The following is a 22,490-nucleotide window of genomic DNA, read 5'->3' as shown; positions in this document are numbered from 1 at the left end:
ACCACTTTTTAAAGGGTCTCTTTTTCTCTGTGTCCACAGGCTCCTAGTTATAGCATTCTAATGGCATGTGAACTAAGTAAGCCACATGGCCATACCTACCTCATGGAGGGGAAACAGCTGCAGTCCTGATATGTCTCCATAAGGCAGAGAGCCAGTGAACAGCCCTCATGATTCTGGGGTTTTCTTTCATTCATGGTCACCATAGACTCAGCTCTCTCCCTGCTGTAGGCAAAATGACTCATGCCTCCTCAAGAGCAATAACCCAAATTGCCCCATTCAGCTCTAGCATCACCTTCCAAGTTCAGTATCTCTTCATCAGGTTTAGATGTGTTATCTCTTGGTCTGGAGACTTCATGAACTAAAAAGACCAGTAGTCTTTCCCTTCTGTCCACTCCTACCCTAGTGGAGTTGGGAAAGATAACTGACAAAACCACTCCCATTCAGAAAGGGAAGGAATGGGAGCGAGCTAGCAGTCAGTGAGTGGTAGCAATTCTGAAATCCCACTGAGCAGGCATTTCGGGGGACCCTCACCTTGGGTTGGAAAATGTTTATTCCCAGAGCCTGCTTCCTGGAAGAAGCCCCCAATCTGTTGTTCTCCATGTCCATTGGCTCTACCCTCTTGGAGTTCCTTCCTTTCTTGGCTGCCACTGAAGTGGTCATTGGAGAACAGGCCTTCTGAACAGTTTTCTCTGGCAGCTTCCTGTCTGTAGGGTGGTTTTTAATATCTTAATCCTTTTAATCTAGGCTGGTAGTTATTTTGGTAGTACAACTCTTCAAACATTTTGTTGACTTTTTATCTGATTGTAGTCAGCTTCATGTATCAATAGCCAGATCTACAATTTTGGCTAGGTATAAATCTTAGATTTGCTATATTTCTCATCTTTTTCACCCCTACGTGTGCCTCCTCTCTCTTTATTTATTTGAGGGTATCTTTTCTCTTTCAGGCTTCATTCAGTTGGAGGCCTACCTCCTTTATCTTTTTTTTCCTGAACCATTTTAGTGAAGTGAAAGAATTTACCGAGTGCTACATTAATGCATGCTGAGGTTTTAATATAAGGTGTGATGGCTATTCCCCTGGTTTGAGCCTTACCTGAGGCTGAGTTTTAATCAGCTTTTGTTCTTTCAAAGGCCTTCTCCGTTTTATTTTTAACCGTTTGGGCTTGAGAAGTTAGTTGCCTCTTTCAATCTTTTAAGTCTTTGAACTTGAACTTTATTTTCTTACATTGCTTCTTATACACCAACCAATTCTTTTTTGATATTTCTTTCTTGCATGGGTTTCTGTTTATCTTATTCAGTAATAATATTAATAATAATAAGACTCATTCTTTGTCCTTTTGTATTTTCCTTTTGCTTTTTTACCTAAACTTGTTTTTCACCAGTTTCACAGAGCCTGTGTCTTCTGTACTCTATCCAGTGTGCCAAACTATTTCCATACTTTTCTTTTGGATCCATCACTATGTCCTGTAAATTCTTTCTTTGAGAATTTCAGAGGCTATTCCTTTCCTTTATTGGAATATTTTCTTTTTCACATGGCTTGTGTTTTTCTTCTTTATTTTTCATTCCTTTAAAAAGTGAAATCTGCCAGATTGTTTTCTATCAATAAATAGGCTCTTTTACCATCCGCTGGGATCTACAGATCAGGTTGACCTACACAAATCCCAGGTCAGTTCTCAGTTTCTAGAAGGCTTTTTACTCAGGTAGAATTTTTACTTACCCTCCCCGCTTGATTTTCTGGTATGGATGGAATATATTAAATAAAAAATGTGGAGCTCTAGCTGCCACCAGGAGTTTTCATTTTTTTTGCTGTCTCTTACATTGCTTTGCTTATAGGGACTGTCCCCAGAATGTAATGTGCTCTTGCAAGTTCACTCCAACTTCTTTCCCAGCTATTTTCTAGGAGTTGCTGCCCTGCGTGAATGTACAAAGATGGGAGGCAAAAGAGGAGAGAGGGTGTACGTGTGTGTGTGTTTTGGGGGAAGTATATAATAATCTCACCAACACAAAGATCTGCACTGAGGGGAATTTAAAGTTGGCTGCAATTTTACAATGGATACAGTTCTTAAGAGTCTGAATCAGATAACCAACTGCAGAGAATGTTTGAAGTGCCTTCTTTTTTCAGATGGTGTCATGCGGGGTGGTCTGCGGGGCCTCTGGTCCCGCTCCCCACATAAGAATGCAGGATATGGCTAGGCCAAAAAGGAACCCCGCCCCTCCCCCCAGCCATAGATAGGGGAGTCATACCACTATATTCTCTCTGGTGGCCGGTTGAGACACACGCAGTAGTAGCCACACGATAGGCAGTAGTAGCCACACGATCCGCAGTCTGCCATTCATGTCTCTGCCTGCCAACCAACCAATCAACGCAGCCCCATAGTTATATCAGTAGCCAATTGGCTAACCGGTTACAGCTGATGGCCAACCAATCACAGTTGATGGTCTTTCACTACCCTAGCCACGTGAGGCTGAGAGCCTGGAAACCACACTCCTGGCTCTGTCCCCACAGATGGTCTCAGTTTTATGAGGCTTAAGCTAGTTATGGCATGACAGGTCTTTCTATTTTTTGGTTTCATTTTCGTTTCCTCCATTGAGTGTCTGATTTATGGTTAGCGAGATCCTTCCAGATTCTCTGATTATATGTTGATTTTAGTGTTGCATGCAGTGATTTCTTGGGTTTTTTCCTGAATGTTCAGAAGTCAAAAGGTTGCATGATTCAAGGCACACATGATTTTCAGCTGGAAGTCCATGTCCACTAGCTTCTGGCTTTGTCTTCTGACATTTAGAGAGGAAAGCTCATATTTTTAAGTCTGGTTATAGAATTCCTATTATAATAAAAAGTAATTCTTGTGATATCTTTATATCCGGCTTTTTATTAGAAAGGATAAGAGTTTTACAGTTCCATTTGAATTTGACATTATGTGGTGTTTCTATTTCAGATCACAATGTTTCACTTCTTCAGAAAACCCCTGGAATCAAAAAAGCCCTCGGTACAAGAGACAGAAGCAGATGGATTTGTCCTTTTAGGTGAGTTTTTTTAAGCAAGAAAATCATAATTAGATGAATTATTTTTCTTTTAAAAAATTACTTGAAGTATGATTGATTTTTAAATTATTTCCTACCAATGCCACAATTTACGTATATGAAATCTATAAAAATAAAGTTCATCGATCACTTAGAATATTGTCATCAAGTTGGACTCTTATATAGTGGTGTGGCTATGTCTTTCAAATTAAATTTGTAAAATCATCCCATTTTTTGAAATCTCTGCTATGATAGTCTGTTTTTTTAATTGTGAAAAAGCAAAAGTCTTGAAGAATCCTTGATAATTTCACGTTCTGTTTTATAAATAGCACCAAGCCTTGTTTCTTAAATTAGGATCTGAAATTAAATGAGGCATCCAATACATATTTGCTGAAGAAAGTACACTTTTAAATCTAAATAATGTTAAATAGTGTCTCCTAAATGTTTAAGCCCAGTTTATTTCCTATTATAAAATTAATACTGCCAATTATTAAGATCTTAGTGGTTTTAAAAAATATTGCTTTCAGCCAAATACTGTGCTTTTCCCCAAGGGGAGTTCTGAAAAATAGCATTTTCTTCAAGTCACTGTGTCTTTCCCCGAGGAAGAGATTTACAGTCTGGTGAGGAGGAGCCAAAACCCATTGTCCCCTTGTGGTACAAATCATCTTCCACCCTGGACTTCCCCGCCAAATTCGGACTCCTTCTCCAAGGGGATTTGTATGAACTCATAGGATGTTTCCTCCCTGGGATGTTTCTCAGATGTCATCCCTTCCAGAGTCTGGTTTCATACCTCTTCCTTCACCTAGGCCCAGTCCGACTGGCATGGGTAGGCATTAATGATAATCCTGAATTTTCAGCTCGGCCCTCTCCGAGCCAGAGCTCACTCCATGCCTCTGACCCCACACATTGAGAAGTATGGTGGGTGGCTCTGCCTCTTCAGCCTTTCTCTTTAAAATCTGGTCTCTTGCAGAAAGGACACAGGCCTTTTACCTCTCTGGTCCTCTTCCACTTCTTGGCCTTAATCTCTGGGAGATCAGAGTAGAGTTTTTCTCGTAGCTAAACGTGACTGTAGAATATGCCATCTTTTCCACAGTCAAGTTCTGGCAGGCCTGTGTGGTTTTCTGAATCTGCTTCATGTGGCCCTGGACAAGGGCAATGGCTACAGTAGTCAGAGTTGTCTTCTCTCTGACCAGATCTTCTACAACTGAGGCAAAATGGTCTGGCGAGGGCTGGTGATTTTTTTCGGGAGCTGTCTGTCTGTCTGGGATAAAGTGGGGTGCTGTGGACATAACTGCTTATCTGGTCTTTCTTACCATGTCTGGTCTTTCTTACCGTGTGAGGAATTTGTACCTTGGTTTCTAAGTCAGAACTGGCTGTCAACTCCAACTTCTGTTCCTTGAAAGCTGCCAGTGTTGCTTCCCTCTCAACATTATTCTTTCTATTAGCAAATAGCCATTTAAAGGATGTGAGTTTAGTGTACAGAGAATTAAATAGACATAAGACAGATTAACAGGAAAAAAGCATACAGATTTTTAAATGTACATGGGAATCCTCATAGAAAATAAAGACCAAAACAAGTGACAAAGCCTAAGTGCTCATAGACCAGGTTGAATAAAGAGGCAATTGTGGAAAAGTAACTAAAACATGTGGGGAGACTAATGGAAGATAAGAGTTATTTTAACAAGGTCTGCTTGTATAGTTTCTTGGCCTCCACTCCCCATCTATGGTGATAAGCATGTTTCTTTCCTCCTGATATCTTTCATATGGGGGTTTTTATCTCCTGCTTTCAGCTCAAAATAATCTTATGCCAAAGTGGCATATTTTAAGGGTGGTGTTTGTGCCACCCTTCACCATTTTGGGCAAATTATATAATCTCCCGGTGTCATTGAGCTTATCTAGAAAATAAACATGATAACAGTACCAACCCCATAGGGTTACTGAGGGCATTAAATGAGTTAATGTGTGTAAAATGCTTAGAACAACGCTGTGAGTGAAGTGGTGCTAGTACATCTCCATATACAGGTGAGGACTTAACTTGTCCAAGTTTCTCCAGCTAACAACACAGAGCACATCTGGAATTAGCCCCGGCAATCTGACTTCAGAGCTGTCCCCTTAACCACTATGTTGTCCATTTTTAAATGTCATTATTATTTTTAATTTTAAGACATTAGTGACATTTTAATCTCTTTTTAAAAAATTTAAATTGTGGTCCTTATTTATTTAAACGAGGAAGTTTTGAGTTTGTTTTTAATAAAAGAGGGTTGGTTGTTATATGACTGTTCATAAAGTTTGGCTTTAATTTTGGCTACCCCAAACTTTTCACTATATAATATATTAAATATTTAAAAATATAGCAGAAAACTATAATCTCCTTAATGAAGTTGAGATTGGAAGATGGTATACATTGTTTAGTAGTTAAAAAAAAATCCTTCAACAGTTAAGTACTTAACTGAATTGACTGGTGAAAGTCAGGACAGATTATTAGGAATATAGTTAATCTCATTTAAAAATAAGATGGTAACCTCTTTTTAAAAAAACTGATTTGTCCTGCTGAGTTGCTCTTTCTATCATATGGTTCTATAGTGACGTATATAATATCTACTTTAGTCTCAGAGCATACTGTGTAAAATATTTTGGAAAATGTCAAATAGGTCAAATGGTAGATATGAAATGCCATTATTAACATGGCCCCATACTTGCACACATGTACTTTGGTTATCACGTATACACATAACTTTCTTTGTCCTCATGCGCAATAGATACATTGCAGGAAAATAAATGTATATGATTGTGTGTTTTGTGTGTTTATTAACCTCTAAATGATACAACTAACTAAAAACTTAGAAATTGTGATTATATTTATGGCAACAACTTCTTATTCATATATATTTCACAGAGTTTTTTAGATGACCATCTTATGCCTTTGTAACTTGTTTCTAATTAAAGGTATAAATTATCAATTTTTTCCCCACTTGAGAATACCTTTCCCCCGAGGCAAGCCTTCCTGCTTAACACAAATAGGCTCTAGGTCACATTTATTAGATGGCATTGCTGAGTTGCTAACGTGAGCTCCTTGTGACTTGAAATTCAGGGTCCAGGAAGAGCCTAAGCACTTTTGTTGATGATAGGAATATCTGGGCTGTTCATATACAATTAGCTCACTTTTGATCGGACAACTTTTTCCCTGTTAAGGTTTCCAAAACATTTAGCCTTTGTAAAATGTTGAGTGTGTTGAATAGGAGTAAGGAGGGGATGAAGGCCGAGTAGAAAAACATCCTTTCTCTTGTATCCAGTTCCTATTCACATAAGAAGGTAATAGCTATTCATTCATTCAGTAATGAAGTTGAAGTAATCCTCCAGGGTACTCATTTTACACAAAAACAAATTGCAGTTTTCATTTGCATCACTGGGTGGCGAGTTTTCTTAGTCTTTTACTGCTGTTTGAAAAACCCCAGCAAGCATGGTACTATTTGTAATTACCAAGGTTTCCTTCTGTTATGACATATTTAATTGTACTTTTAAGACATTATCTTTAAATTGATTACAAATTTGCTCCTGTAGTGTGCAACCTCATAGTTATTTTAAATTAGGAAAAATGGTATCTGTTGCTTGTATGTTAGCATATAATTCCTTTCAAAACTAAGACAAAGGCATGTATTAGTTTATTATGCTATAGCAAAAAGAAGGAAAAATAACAACAACAAAAAAAAACCCACAGAATATAAAATGAAAAGGAATAATTTAGATTACTGTGTAGACCAGATATTAAACATAACTCTGGAGCAGGCAGAATGAATTGGGCAAGCACTATTTCAGAGATTAAAGGAATTGGGTTACATCGTGTTTTTCAGAATATGCAGGTGCTTCTTAAAGTAGGGCATAAGAACTTCTAGTTTCCATTAAGCTAATTATTTTGTAAAACTCATTGAATTTAGAATCAGAGCTTAATAATTTACAGCAGCTTGGATGTCATCTTTTAAGTATTGCTATTGAAATGTGTAATTTAGTCTCCCTGTTTTCCAGTTTAAATGATAAATCAGATTTTGAAAAGTAGTGGGTTATTTTTAAGATTGTCTCCTACCGAATTCCTCATACTGGGAATTATTCAAACCATGTACGCACACTAAAGGTAAACTACCACATTTTTATATGGAGCATTTTAGGTCATTTCTTCATCTCTGTATTCTTTCCTTTATTTAAAAGTGGAAATTTGCTGTGTACAATAAAAATTTATATTCCAAGGAATAAGGGACAGTAAGTCATTTTGATGATGTCTAGGATTGAAGGCTTTAATTAGAACAATGACAAAAACCAAACATTTTCAGTATGTGCTTCCTATTTTTACTCCGTTCTTATAACAGAAGTATACCAAATCTTAAAAAGAAAAATAGTGTTTATGGATTTCAAAAGCGACTTACCCTATTAATATCTCTTTACCCATGTGTGGTGATATCCAGAAAGAATCCAAGAATAATTAGTTTACTTGGCAATCTTTGTGTGTTTACTCTTGACCTTTCGATTCTAAAGCAAAGTGAGCCAGGATTTTTCAACCAACTTCCTTGTTCAATTGCTTGTTTTCCCATTAGGAAATGCGGAGTTGTACGTCTAATGGATAGAATTAACGGAACTTTCATACTCTGTTGGTTCGTAATTCTGGTTCACCTGTTGACCTCGTGGCACTTCAGAGGTGAAAATGTTCAGGCCGCGCTGTCCCATGAAGGGCATACCTACCTCATCTCCTTGAATGTGCGGAGAGAAGGGAACTTCATGGGGCAGAGAGAAGTGCCAACTGTACGGAGAGGCAGAACTGAGCCCTCTGTTTCATGCAATTAGTTATGAGAAAGTCATTCATTCTCACTGGGGCTCAGTGGACTTAGCTGACTCAAATGTAAATTAGAGCTGTGTCTCCCTAACTCCAGGGCTCTAACCTTCTTGTGCAGTAGGGGGCGCTTTGAATATATACTGGTACTGGGGCCTCATCCCTAAATTCTGATTAGATGGGCCTGGGGGTTGGCTTGGATTTTCTTTTTTTTTTTCTCAGAGTTTTGGTTCTATTGTGCATGGAGGGCTGAGAAACTCCGTAGTTCACTCTCTATAATTTTGTAATTGAACACCATCCAATAATGTGTTACTTTGAAAAAGACCTCATAAAAATACAAAGTTATAGTTTTTCTTCCACTATAGTTGAGCCATAAACAAACAAAAAGCAAATAAAACCACAGAATTCTAGGTTAAACATACTTCCTCTCAGACATTAAATAGACAAAGAACAGAAAGCTTCAAAATTCTAAGAAATGAAATCCGTTTGTAAAAGTAATATATTCAGAAACTTAAGTGTGTGTTTGTGTGTGTTTAAATCAGAGCAATTGGGAAGTATTTTATTAAATTAATTATATGATTGTGAATTCCAGGTAGCCTATGACTTTTTGTTTTAGCAATAGTACAGCTGTTAGGTTGGTGCAAAAGTAATTGCGGTTTAAAAGGTTAAAAATAATTGTGAAAACCGCAATAACTTTTGCACCAACCTAATAGTTTGACTTTAGGTAAAATTATTTGACAGATGAACACCCATAAACTTTTCAGAGGACCTCTGACATACTTTTTCTTTGAACTAAAACCTTCAGGCAGTCGTATTTTTAATATAGCTATTTGGGGGTAATTGACTGGTTTACTATGGTGCTGTTTCCCTCAGAAGAGAAAAAATTGAAGTATGCACACAATATTACCTAAATGGAGTTTCCTTTAGTATTTCCTTAGAGGCTTTCATAATGTTATATCTTCTACATCTGAGACTATTTTACTGAAAAATTGTGACGCATAGCTTTTATAGTTTAACAAAGTTTATTCTTATTTCTTTCTGTTGAGGAAATAAATGATGAGGATGAGAATCTAAGTAAAGTGTACACAGTGTGAGCACTGTACTTTGTACTAGTAATTCAGATAGCGTAGGGAGACCGAAATATTGTCTTTCTGGTAATCTTAATAATGCTACAGTATTGTTTTATATTTAAGTGGTGATTTTATTAACCTGTTTTTGTTTGTTTGTTTGTTTGTTTCCCTTTGAGTGCAACCAAAGCATTTTATGAAGGGAAGAATCCTTATTGGGGTTCTAATCTTTATGTATTAATCTAATCACATACTAATCTTTATAAATGTGAACTTATGAAAATCTAAGCATCTTCTTTATTATATCATGATACAGTTGTGATGGTAGGCCAGAATAGCATTATCTAATAAACTAAGCCAGAAGGAAAACATCTTGAATTAGTGTGATGCAGTCTTTTCTTATTGTAGAAATTCATCACCAAGTGAACATTCTAGATGTTTACCTTCTCTGTCCCGGGCGCTCTGCTCCTTGTTAAAGAAGCTACAGGTTCCTGGGCCTGGCCCATACCTAGTGAAGTAGCAGAAGTTTTGGATCTATAGCTTGAGAATTAGCATTTTTGAAAAAAACAAAACAAAACAGCAATGCAGGTGATTCTTATGTGTGCTGGTATTCGGGAATTGTTGGAATAATTATTTTATAATGTGGTAGAAGAAAACCTTCCAGGTGGTGACAGACTCGATAAAATATGTAGATTCAGAAGGATTGGGGACATTTCCAGGGCAGCAAAAGTTTTTCTTGGCTAACTAAAGAGGTATGTCAGGGCCACTGATGAGAAATGAGTCTAGAAAGGTGGTTTGCTATTGGGCCATATGTGCCATTTTGAGAAGGTAGAATTTAATCCCACCGACAGTAATGAACTATCGGATATCTTACCATTTTAAAGCAGTGAAGTAGTGTTTTGCTTGCTTCTTTTTAATCATAAATTAATAACACATTTTAAAACAGATAATTGTTAGTTTCATCAAGATTGAGAATTATTTTTTAATGAAAAAACTGATTGCAGCGCTATCTCCTGAATGCATCACTGAAAAGGTGTGTCAGCACACTCATACCACATTGACAAGAAAAGACAAAATATGGGGCCATGATACTGCAAGTCATTCTTTCAAACACCTAAGTCTAACTTGCCTCATATTCTTTAGCTTCAACATGATGTAGGGGCAGAAACTGCTAGTTCTCCTTCAGTATCTGTTTCCCTATATTTCTTGATTAATAGCATTTTAATCTTGCCATGTGGCCATTTTGCAGTTGAAGTTTCTGGCCCGTGGTATATAAGAAGAAACATTGTATTGCAGGTTCTAGGAAACCTTTTTAAAACACAGGTGGTGGGTACCTTCCCTCCCCTCATCCCCACCTCCTCCCCCAACTTCTCTCCCCTAGACTGTGGATATGAGCATTTGGTAGAGTCCTAGCTGCCATCTTGGACCAGGAGGAGTACAGGACGTGGCGAGGAGAACTGAAGACTAAGCTGGGAAGAGCCTGGGTCCTTGAAGCCTATGGAGTTGCTACATCAGCCCTATAATGCTTTCCTGTGAACTTCCGTTATATGAGACAGGAATAAACTTCTGTTCTTTGTGAGCCACGATTTTATTTTGTCATTTGCAGATTAACCGAACCCTACCGGATATAGGTGCTGAACTGAAAAGCATAATATTTGGATTCTACGTTCCATCTTTTTCCTGGATGAAGCAAGCTACTTACCATTTGAGCCTTGTTTTCCTTACATGTAAAGTGTTAGTAGCGTCATCTCTTCCTCATTACATTATTAGATGAGATGAATAAGAGAGAAGGAACATACACAGACTTCTTCATTGACAGAAGTGATTACAAAGAAGTTTTAATTCAGTTGCTAGTGCTGGGGAGAGTGATTCTGAGCCGTCCTTGGCTCAGCTGGAGAGAGCGTTGCGATCATTCATGGTATGTGCTGTACGCCAAGGAATGGTGAGCATCCTGCCAGTGCCACATGTAGGTCTTTCCCCGGTTCAGCCTGGGGGCCACCATGTGTTTGTGCAGTGAGTCCCCAAGAAAGCCCATTCATATCCACTGAAAGCTGGTGTTTAAACTGTGCTTTAAATAGTGGAACATTTTTAAAGAATTGAGAATAACTGCCCCACTCTGGCTATCAGTTAAATTAGAAACTGATTCAATTCCTACAACTGGTATTTCCATCAAAAATGGCATATACTTTTATATATACGTGTGTATATCATATTTTTAATGATAAGTATTAAGTATGCCATATGAAGCCGTACATTATAGTATTAATGCCTTCAAGGAGCCATTCTTCTGAAACTTATCAGTGTTCTCAGTCAAGTAGTTCAACATATTTATTATTTGCTGATGCATAAGCTGAAAATATGTTTGGCAGCACCAAAGGAACTCTATAACCCTTAAAACAGTTCATTGATGGATTGCTTGAAGGAATTGGTAACTGTGATAACCAGCCATTGTCCCTATTGCTATCACTATGTTTGGGGTTGTTAGTTGAGATGAATTTGGGGTGCTGAGTGAAGTGGTCTATAAGCCTGAAATTATAGGCAAAATTTTGTATTTGCATTTTTTTGTGGGGGAGAAGGGTCTCTGTATTTAATCAGATTCTCAAAGGTCTGTAGCCCTACAAAGGTTAAAGAACTCTATTTCTAGATGTTGCTATGTATACCCAGGTTTACCACTTGTGCTGTGTTATCTTTGGGTATTTTTATTTTAATGTCAGAGGTAGCATAGTCGCCGTCAGAGGTGGGTTATATCTCATTGACCACTTTTACTAGTTTGGCCTCAGAAAATATAATGACCTTTGAGCAGCTAAGTAAAAATTAGGGAATAATTACTATTCCTTAAGGTACACCGCAGATGGGATGTCCGTAAGGAGGTTACAATCTAAGTGGCAATACATACAAAATAAAAGTTATTAATAAATAATATTATAAAACAATCATATCAAACATTTAGGGGTCTGATGGAATGACTTGTATCATGGTGGTCTCAGCAAGTTCATTAATTTGCTGTTGTTTTTCTGTCTCCTCATGTCAACCTGGTACGAGTATATTGGCACACTTTTCCAGGGATGCATTCAGAGCATGATGCTACAATGACTTTTTTCATGAAAAAAATACGCAAATGGTAATGGAGATACACAGATCTCAAGCTGTTATATGTTACTTGTTATATTACACATGTAGTTAGGAATTAGTAATGACAGTTTGCTCTTGGTTTGCCTCTGTAAGGACCTCTCTGTCGTAACCAGGGATGTTTTCTGCTCGCAGGCCCACAGCCCAGAGTTTCCTTGTGCAGAATGCGCGGTGTGTTTTACTTTGTCTATATCCCGTGCAGTCTTCAGACCTCAGATGAAATTCTGTCTCTAGGACTCCACGGTCTCTAGATAGCTCTCTTTTTGATGCCATAGTATACATTTATCTTATCATTTATTTGCTTCTTAATCATATAGTATTTTATAGCAGCTCCTGTATTATTGTTTAGTGATATTTTAAAATTTTCATTTTTGTATGTCTTGCCACTTGTAAGGATTGTAACCTCCTTACAACCATCTTGTCTGCTGTGTGTTTTACATAATAGTCAGCACAAATGAGTTCCATAAAATAGATACTCAATCCACGTGTTGTTAACAGGTTTGGGAGTTACTTCTAAATCATTTATATTTTAGAACACTTGGTAATTACGGTGTTTTTTCCAGTGAAAATATATCTTTATTTAACTTATGTCACCTATCATCTGGACTTAAATTATACTAATTTTAGTTATCAATGCAAACTGAATTAAGCGTTCAGAGCAGATTTGCCTACCCAAATTCATTCCCCCTTCTTCCACACTTCAAAGGATTCACCTTCTTCTGCATGACTATGCATTTCAGGAGACACTGCCTTTATTTCCATACCTGGGAGGTTGGTTCTAAGCCAATCAGGGTGGCCCAATCCACCTTGCCAGAGATTAGTTTCAGAATGGGTAATTGTGACAATTCTGACTAACTGGACATGAAGAAAGGTCACCTGATGGCCTCATAGGCAGATACTGAAGAGACAGCTTCCTCTTTTCTTGGCAGCTCTTTTATCTGGATGAAATGCCTGAGGAGGCTGCATCCATCACTGCCATCTTTGCTCAGGGAAGGGAGCCTGAGACAGAGGTAACAGGTTGAAGATGGCAGAATAAAATGAGGAAGCAGCCTGGTCCACGATGACATGGTTGAACTGATATATGTAGTAGCCTGGGAACTGTGGGCCTCTGGACTTCTTATTAGGTGAGATAATAAGTTCCCTGGTTAAAGTTTAAGCCGCTTCCAGATAGGCTTCTGTTACTTGCAGGAAAACGTCTAGACTGATGTTTGATAGGTCTGCTTGTAATGCTGCATCTTCCTGGATAATCTTTTCTTGGTAAAGACCCTTTTAGTTTTTAATATCCAGACTTCATGGAATATCTATCTTTCTTTCTTTCTATCTATCTATCATCTATCATCTGTCTATCTCAATAAAGTTCTTCTGTTGATGTCTGTATAGGGAAAGTTTATTTTATGTCCTCTAAAACTCAATTTTTAACAAAACAATGTGTGGAGATAGTTACACTTCAAATGAAATGAATAGATTGTCAGAATCACATGGAAACATTTTGAAAGGTGTGCCTGGTGGCATCGAAAAGGATGTGAAAGGGGATCAAATACATGGTGATGGAAGAAGAACTGACTCTGGGTGGTGAACACACAATGGGATTTATAGATGATGTGATACAGAATCGTACACCTGAAATCTATGTAACTTTACTAACAACTGTCACCCCATAAACTTTAATTAAAAAAAGAAAAGAAAAGGATGTGCATCTTGGCTCTTGCTGGCACGGAGGGAGGCCATGTCACTGCTTCAAAGCAATTGGTGGTGAACAACCATATTAGTTGTTGGGTGATCAACATACTAACAGAATAGTTTGCTACTTGTACACAGGCATTTCACTGTGTTTTAAGAAATTGGTGGGTAGGTTTAGATTTATGTACAACACACTGTAATTTTTCCCATCTTAAGTAATGGGACATAGGCTCCTGCTGCATTTTTCTAAATGTCCAATTTTCGTGCATGGATTACTGACGTTAAGCAAGAGATTCCTCTACTAATCTCGACCAGCTATTTTATTAAGTTAGCAATCCTGCTACCGCTAATATAGTATTACACTTAATACAGTTTTAAGATAATATAGTTTTAAAGCAACTCACCAATTTGATTCATATATCTTTATGAGTTACATATTTAGAAATGTACCATTTCCAAAAATGCTGAAGGTAAATTATAATCCTTTTTTTAAACATGGAAATTTGGGAGAAAAATTGAAATGTATATGTTTACCTTTATCATCCCCAATGTATAGCTCTAAAATCCCTTTTTAAAGTTCAAAACCAATTATATTTTATGTTTTTATTTTAATTGCATGTTAATCATGCTCAATATGTCAAATTTTAAAGAAGAGTTTTTAAAGGCCATGATAAAAATTACATTGAACTCATTGTTAAATGTTTACATTTTTTATTATAAATTTAGCTATGATTCATAACATTCTGCCATTAAAGGGTGGGAGTAATACAGTATACAGTTTTTAGGGCTGGAAGGACATCTTATGGATAATTCTAAATAGCTTCATATGTGACTATTTCTGATTGAGAGTTGTATATATTCAGAATACAGTATGTAAATTCTTTTGTTTGCTAAGGAGAGAATGGAAGGTATATATAGTTTAGAAGCTACACTGTGTAAAATACCCAATTACGGTATGAGCCAATTATAGTAAAAGCATTCCCTTCGCAGTGAGATATAAATGTCTTTCTAGCCTGTGGGTATCTTTTTATTGCTAAAGTTGGGTTAAATTTACCACCAAAAAAATTCAATTATGATTTCTACCTGTTATGAAAATATGCTAATGCACCCACATATATTTTGATATTCTCAGGTCAGGTATACATAAACGTTCCATTTCCTAAAGGAATGCAATTTCTTTCAGGTCTCTGTAGGTCTCTAAGGTTATAGGACCTTGGAGCATGTAGAGCTCAGTGAGTGAGATACAGACCTGTGTTTCTCACGTTATTTCTATGTGTACTTTCCTGGAACTGGGCAGAGGTGTTACACTGCCAAAATTGAGTAATAGTGGTGTTTTCACACTTTGTGGGAAAAAATAAGCTTATGGAATTTCAGGCTTTTCCTTCTGAAATTTCCCTTAAATTCTAGAGAAAGCCAACATTAATTTTACAAGCAGGTATTAGGTAGATAACATGTATGAATAAGGAGCAAATGGTTAGTCAAGGAATAGCTTGCAGACAGACAATCACATTTACTTGTATGGCTGTTTTGTTCTTTGAACATTTGTAGTCATAGTCCTGGTTTTATATTCTATTTTGTAACCTGTAAAATAAAATAAATTGAACATTAAAAGCAATTTAAACTTAGAATTTTATCTCAATTTTATCTCAAATTATAGTTTGTATGACATAATTTAAAATACCAGTATTTTGTAATGTTCTGCAAAGAGCATTTTGACTTCCAGGCACTTGATGACATTCTCTGTGTGATGAGATTACATTTTGAGGAAGATGGAGTCTCCGTTGCTTATTTTTTTTCCTCATTTTCTACAGATCAAATCACTCTACTGGGGCACAGAGTCCTCATTTGGTGAATGAGAGATTAAATTAGATTTTTATTTCTAAGATTTGGTTTGTTTTTATTTTAGTAATACTATTTTTGTTCTACATATTTAAAAATAGGGACCGATCGCTCAATTTATTCTAATCTCTATTGGAATAAATTGATGGTACTAAGGTGTTTTCTGTTACATTGAGTTCTTTCTCAGGAGGGCAAGAAATCTGTCCACCGGCTGCCAAACAAAAGTCAGTTTGAAGATTTTTTTAGTTAAAATTTTATCTGGCTTGTAGCCTCAGTTTAGCTCTAACTAATCTTTTATTAAAATACTCGTGGTAACAGAGGGAAACTTTTGAACCATACCAAAACTTAAGTGTGATAGCTTACTGCCAAAATGCACTCATCTGCGTATGGTACAGTACGGGTGTTGAGGGTTCCATCTTAAACACCTAGAACTTGGCAGTACTCCCTCTCTACCCCTGAGGTTCTGTTCTGTGAAGGGAGCAGATGACTTTGTTTCCTATTCCTGTACTGCCCTCACACACTTCACCATGTTTCTTCATTTTGGAAAATTGCTGGTCAGCAAGTAGAGGAGGGACCAGTGGTGATGGAGGACCCATGAGGGAGGTGTAGCTCCCGCCCGTAAAACAATGTAGGCGGGAACAGAGATAAAATGGGTGGTAGTACCAGTGATTTGGGAAATTTTTATTTTAGTTTTTAATATGCTCTGGAGGACAAGGTGGTAGCAAGAAAAGGAAAAAGACATCCCAGAGAGAAGAGTTACACTGGGTGAACACCTAGGAAAGACAAATGGATTGAGTGCTCTCTGCAGCCGCCTGCCTCCAGCTGGTGGGGATTTTTTTTAAAAAAATTGAAGTATATATTAGATCTGAATAAGTGAGCAAAGTAAGCAGAAATAGTCTCAGAAATACGGAGAAAAAACTGATGGTTGCTAGAATGGAAGGGGGTGGGGATAAGGAAGAAAGGGAAGGGATTAGACAGCATAAATTGGTAACTACAATATTGCCACGGGGATATGAATGACAGTTTGGGGAATATAATCAATAATGTTGTAAAGAGTTTGTAGGGTGTCAGGTGGGAACATGTCTTATTAGAGAGACCACTGCATGGACGGTGTAGATACTTGACCACTGCGCTGTACACCTGAAGTTGAATTGAATAATATTGTATGTCAACTATAATTTAATATACATAGTCATGGGATATGGAGTATAGCATAGGGCATAGCGTCAATGGAATTGTAATATATACCATGTCAGAGGAGCAATAGATTGGGGAGGGTGGTTATCACTTTGTGAGGGGTGAAATGTCTATTGCATTGTTTTGTATACCTGAAACTAATAAAAAACAAACTTTCAGGTATAAAACAAATAAGTCATGAGGATGTAATATACAGCATGGGTAGTATAGTCAATAATAATATTGTGATAACGTAGCATGGTATCAGATGGTTACTAGACTTATCATGGTGACCACTTCTTTAGTTGGATGTTGAATAACTATGTGTACACCTGAAACTAATATAATATTGTATGTTAGCTATATTTTAATGAAAGTCTTTAAAAAAATTGAACTATAATTATCATATAATATCCTGTTAGTTTCAGGTGTAGTTCATAGGGACTCAATATGTATATACATTATGAAATGGTCACCACAGTAAGTCTAGTTACCGTCTGTCACCATACAAAGTTATTATAATATTATTGACTATATTCCCCATAGTATATGTTACATTCCCATGACTTGCTTATTTTGTAACTAGAAGTTTGTACCTCTGCCGGTCGGAATTTATATTTACACGATCTTTTTGGAGATAAATTGGTATTTTATAAATCAGAGACTTTAAAGAAGTAGATCCTTTTGCCTTATAAATTCCACTTTTAATAATTTATCATCAAAATATAAACAAATGTAGTTTATAAGATGGTATGTTTAGCAAGAACCTTTTCGTTATATATATTTTATATGCCTAAAAGTCTCTGAAAGGAAAACCATTTATTTACCTATAGATCTTACGATTACAGATGATTTAATTTTTTCTTCTCTATGGAGAGGGAGAAATATTTACCTAATTTGATTAGTTATACTTACTGTAATGAACATGTAGTATATGTGTAACCCCAAGGCCAAAAGGAGCCCCAAAGAGATATGTCCCCAAACCCTTGATTCTCTCATGAACACTGTACTTCTTCCAAAAGCAGAAGTGCATTTTACTCTTACTACTGAATTTGCATTGTACTTCCTGTTTTCCGCATGTAGTTCAGTTCACCAAACATTTATTGAGTAAGTATAAATACTGTTAGTTTCTCTTAAATACTGGGGGTGCCCAAAGAATGTATACAAGTGGACACTCTGGTCAACGTTGCTCAAGCAGTAATTCACCGTAATCAGAAGTGTCTGGACACTGATGGTAACCACTTTGAGCACCTTTTGTAATTGCAGAAGTCAAATGTGACTTGTATTCATCTTTTGTTGTCAGTGTATATTGAATATTATAATTTTAATACAATTTTCCTTTCTTAAAATGTGTATACATTTGTTTGGCACCCTCTGTATTTATATTCATAATTATAAATATTGATAGATTCCGATAGGCCCGAGTATATAACAGGAAAATCTCACCTTAAACTTTTCATTCATTTTGCAATAACTTAATAATTTATAGCATTTTTCAGAGGAAAAAATGGCTTGGGGAAAGAAGTTAACCAACTCTTCCTTAAGTTTCTCTGTCATTTTTTCCTGGATGTTGACAATCTTTTTATTCCATAAATACCTAGAACTTCCAGTATATCAGGAGGCATCCTGTAAATATTAAGGTCAATTTTAAGAGGAAATTTCAGTGTATTTAAGAAACTGTTTATGTAAACTATCATTTTTAATGGATTACACAAGTGTATATCCTGTTTATTTTACTATAGTCTATCTATTTCTTAGCAATTTTAGTAATATGAATGTGGTTTTATATTCCTCTTAAATTACTATGCATGCTGTTTCTTTTGAAATTTTAAGTTTAAAGTTTTAAACTCTAATCATACTGTGAATATACTCATATATAAAAATTTTTCCTCTACAGTGGGTTTTTGCATTGATTGTTAATAAAGTTAAAAATCACATGTTATTTTTAAATGGTGATTATTTATAAAAAGGTCTTTCTTTCTGAGGAATGAGATCTCTTTTTGTCACCGTTGTTGTCAGTTGATCTGGAATGTCTGTGGCTGAAGGCAACTGAGTTTTTATTTCAATTGAGTTACTATGTACTTAAAGCAAATACATCAGAAACTTTAATTTAAAAAAACAAAACAAAGCACCAAACCTTTGGTTTTTCTCTGTACCTATAGAGGGGCACTATTAAGTAGTTGGAAGTTTATCTCTAAGTTCTATTTGAACATTTGAAAGAAGGAATTAAGCTATTTTCCAAGTAGAGGAAAGCACCATTGCTCCCCACCAGGTAAGCATACAAAAGTTTGTTTACTTGTATCAACGTTTTCCCCACCATAGTTTATCTCAGACAAAATTTTCAAGCCCAACCAACTTTAGGATTTGATTTATAATAATGGTTATGTTCTATTAGATAAGAAAGGATATGGAGAGAGAAAAATCCGCTAACTTTGTCCCTCCATCTTTTTCTAGATCTAGTAAATTGATTTTTACTCTGATTCTTTAATTTTTGTTACATGTGCTTCTCAACCCTGCACTTTCCTTGCTACTTTGAGGCATAGAACTTCCCTAATATTTAGTCTCAGTGCAAGAACACTCAGGCTTTTCATGTTTTTTGGCATTAGCGGCTGTAACACATTGAATTTTTGGCAGTGGAATTTCTCCTGACAGAATCTGACCCCTTGCACTATGGCCCTGAATAAAGAAACCTTGCTTCTGAGCATGTGTACCTCAGCAAGGACCTTCAACTCTAGTTCTAAGTAGACCCAGCATCTTTTATGTCTATGTATGTTGGGAACTATCAGTCAAGTATCGCTTTTAGGTTCTTTATTTTTCTATATCTGTCTTCTCACATGATCATAAATGTTGATGACAAATTAAGCAACATTATTCACATTATATTTTATGCACTCATAGTTGGATTTAGTAAGGCATGGGTGTGAAAGAGATGGATCATCAACCTTTATCTACATGAGGCTCTTTTAAACTCTACTGTATCTCCATGTGTTTCTAATAAAACTATTAGCAGTAAAATTTCTTTTCTGCGTGAGCGTATGTGAGACTCATTCTTTTAGAGCCGAAATGGATAGGAATAATTTGGTAGGTTAAAAAAATATATGGTCTGATTGGTGAAGTATCGTCATAATTTGGAAAACTACATGGAATCATATTAGATGTGTCTTAGTATAAAACTATTTTCTAGAAAAAATACTTTTTAGAAGACCCGAGTTTAGCCACTGAAATTTTCAGGCCATGAGTCCTACTGAGGAGTTGCAAAACTTGTAGTATGAATTGGGTAAGGATAATTGTGGAAATTCACATCCCATTTGATCATGGGGAAGCGTATTTTTCTCCAGCTATTAACTGATGTCAACTGCCTGAAATTTATCGATCTCAAGGCTCTTCCTCATTTGTTGCCAGTAACTCTCCCTCATTCAGAACAGATGACTCACAAACTCAAGCTAAATAAAACACTCTGTAAAGATTTTCTGCCTCTCAAACTGCTCAACGTGGGCATTGAGTTGTGGGCACTGATCCTTGCCAACTGGTTTACCCTTAATAATTCCATGGGTAGGGCCCTGTCAGACCAGACTCAGATGTAGACGCTCCCATTTTTTTTTTTTTTTAAACTGCCTTTTTCAGACATTCCATCTGAAATCTGTTAAGAACAACATAAGACTGGTCACAGATTTATTGATTTTTCCTGGTCATTTGACTATGTGAAGTGGAACCAGCTATGACCTAAGCTTAGTGAGCTCAGTAAACACCCACTACTTGCTCCAAGTTCTATAGAAGTTCATTTTTACTAAGTGTTCCAAGCAGAGTCAGTAGGAATGGTCTTGTGGTAGATCAGATCATTTTCAGTAAGAGTAAATCGAATTGTTTTGCTCTTCCTTTTATTTTTAAAAATTTTTATTTTTTCACCCATTAAAATTTTGATGAACAGATACCTCTTTTCAGTGAACTGGGTACCTGACTGAAGAGAGAGATTGATGTCTACAACAATGTTGATTGCGTAATGTTTTTGACAGGTCCTTCACTGTCTAGTACTTCTGTCTGATTTTTCTCTAAAAGAAGTGCCTAATAGTTATTGCTTTCACATCAGAATCATCAGGTTTGCCAGACAAGTTGAAATATTTAATTTGCTTATCTCTAAAAGACCTATGAGACAGATAACTTATCCATTTCATCTTTTTAAAATTAAATTTATCCGGTTAACATTGGTTAATAACATTATATAAATTTCACGTGTGCAGCTTTATAATACAACTCTGTATACTACTTTGGGCGCTCACCACCCAAAATCTAGTCTTCTTCTGCCACCATATATTTGACCCCCTTTAAGTGTTCCTTGAAGTTATCTGCTTAAAACATATCTTATGGGTACCTTTTAGAGACTTTAAAAAATGGCTAACATAAAATACAATTTTAAAAAGTATTGTGGCCTCTCTGTAGCAGTTCTACTCAAACTTTTCTTTCCAAGTACCCCAGTGATGAAGGAGCATAAACATATACCCACTAAAAGCCTTTGGGTCAGGCACTTGGCTTCAAGAAAAAAGTTTTTCCCCCCAGAGCTGGTGTTATCTTAAACTCATCTGAATTTTTCACTCAGTGGATAATGTAGCTGTGATTATTTTAACATAAAATGCTTTAAATTATGTAGCGTCAAACAGTAAACTAGATGCTAGTAGGTTACTGTGTTTTCCCTTTGTCATCATGCATCTTCTCACGTGCTGCATATACTCCTGGGGTACTCGTCTTCCAATGGGAGAGTATACATCAGAGTTCCTCAGTAGCTTAAATGACTCTGTTTAATGAGACCTGAAGTGTTTTCGGGGGCAATTTTGGTATCCCTTCAGCCCACTTCATAAGGGCTCTTAAGTGACCTTTTCTTTGGGGGAATTGCTTGGAGTAGATTCCTTGTCAGGCTGACCCTCCGCTCATTCGACTGTCAGAGTGTACGATTCCGCTTTTAATCGGCAGTAGAGAATTTCTGCACGTCAGGGTCTAGCCAGAAAATGTGTTATCTGGATCTTTTTATTGTCAAACTCTTATCAAAATCTCAGTAACAAGCAATATTAATAGTAGACTGCCTGAAAGATAACTAATTCATCCATTACTTAAAATATGTCTTGTCGTTTTTTGAATATGGACTGTATGAGAATCTGATGAAAAATGCTGTGTACCCTTGGGCCAAGTATTTTACCTCTAAGTTTAGGAGACTTACAGAATCCTTATGAACCATTCATGGACTTCCAGTAAGTTAATCATTTATTCAGTAAGTATTTATTGAGTGCCCTTGGGTTAGACACCATGCTGGTAAGTACTAAGAATAAACATCTCTGTTTCTGAAGGGATTTTACTTACTAGGAATTGCTGGGAGCTTCATCATTGTGTGTGTGTGTGTGTGTGTGTGTGTGTGTGTGTGTGTGTGTGAGAAATTAATGAAACAGGATATAGATGGGTCAAATTTCTGTGAGAATGTTGCAAAATATAACAATTGTCACTTTTAAAGTAACTGTGGAACATTTTCTTTAGTGGTTTTTTTTTGTATTATGTGCGTGCATTTCCCCCCCTCACCTCTGCCATCAATTTCAACCGAATTGGCAGAAGTTTTGATTAAGTGAGAAATGACCATAAGGTGACTGACTTTCAGTGTTTTTAGAACTTTGCCTTTTCCTTAGAAATCACTTCTTGAACCAGACCCACTTGACTTAACAAAAAGTGTTTGAGTTTGAGTCATTGCAGACTTGATTCTGTCTGAATATTTTTCCTATTTT

At 36.5% G+C, this 22,490-nt stretch overlaps 1 protein-coding gene across 2 annotated transcripts in view; it reads left to right on the top strand.

Moving 5' to 3' along the window:
• Positions 1–2,934: 2,934 nt before the first annotated feature.
• UMAD1 (UBAP1-MVB12-associated (UMA) domain containing 1) overlaps positions 2,935–22,490 on the top strand; it is a 172,277-nt gene continuing 152,721 nt past the window's right edge. For both annotated transcript variants that reach the window (XM_033088054.1, XM_033088052.1), the window contains exon 1: positions 2,935–3,021. In XM_033088054.1, the coding sequence (XP_032943945.1) occupies positions 2,940–3,021 (82 nt within the window). In that variant the 5' untranslated portion in view covers positions 2,935–2,939. The remainder of the gene's footprint in view (positions 3,022–22,490) is intronic.

Source organism: Rhinolophus ferrumequinum, chromosome 20 (genome assembly GCF_004115265.2).
Source record: "Rhinolophus ferrumequinum isolate MPI-CBG mRhiFer1 chromosome 20, mRhiFer1_v1.p, whole genome shotgun sequence".
Taxonomy (NCBI): Eukaryota; Metazoa; Chordata; class Mammalia; order Chiroptera; family Rhinolophidae; genus Rhinolophus; species Rhinolophus ferrumequinum.
The sequence above is the reverse complement of the archived record's forward strand: the minus strand, read 5'-3'. Positions and strand labels throughout refer to the sequence as shown.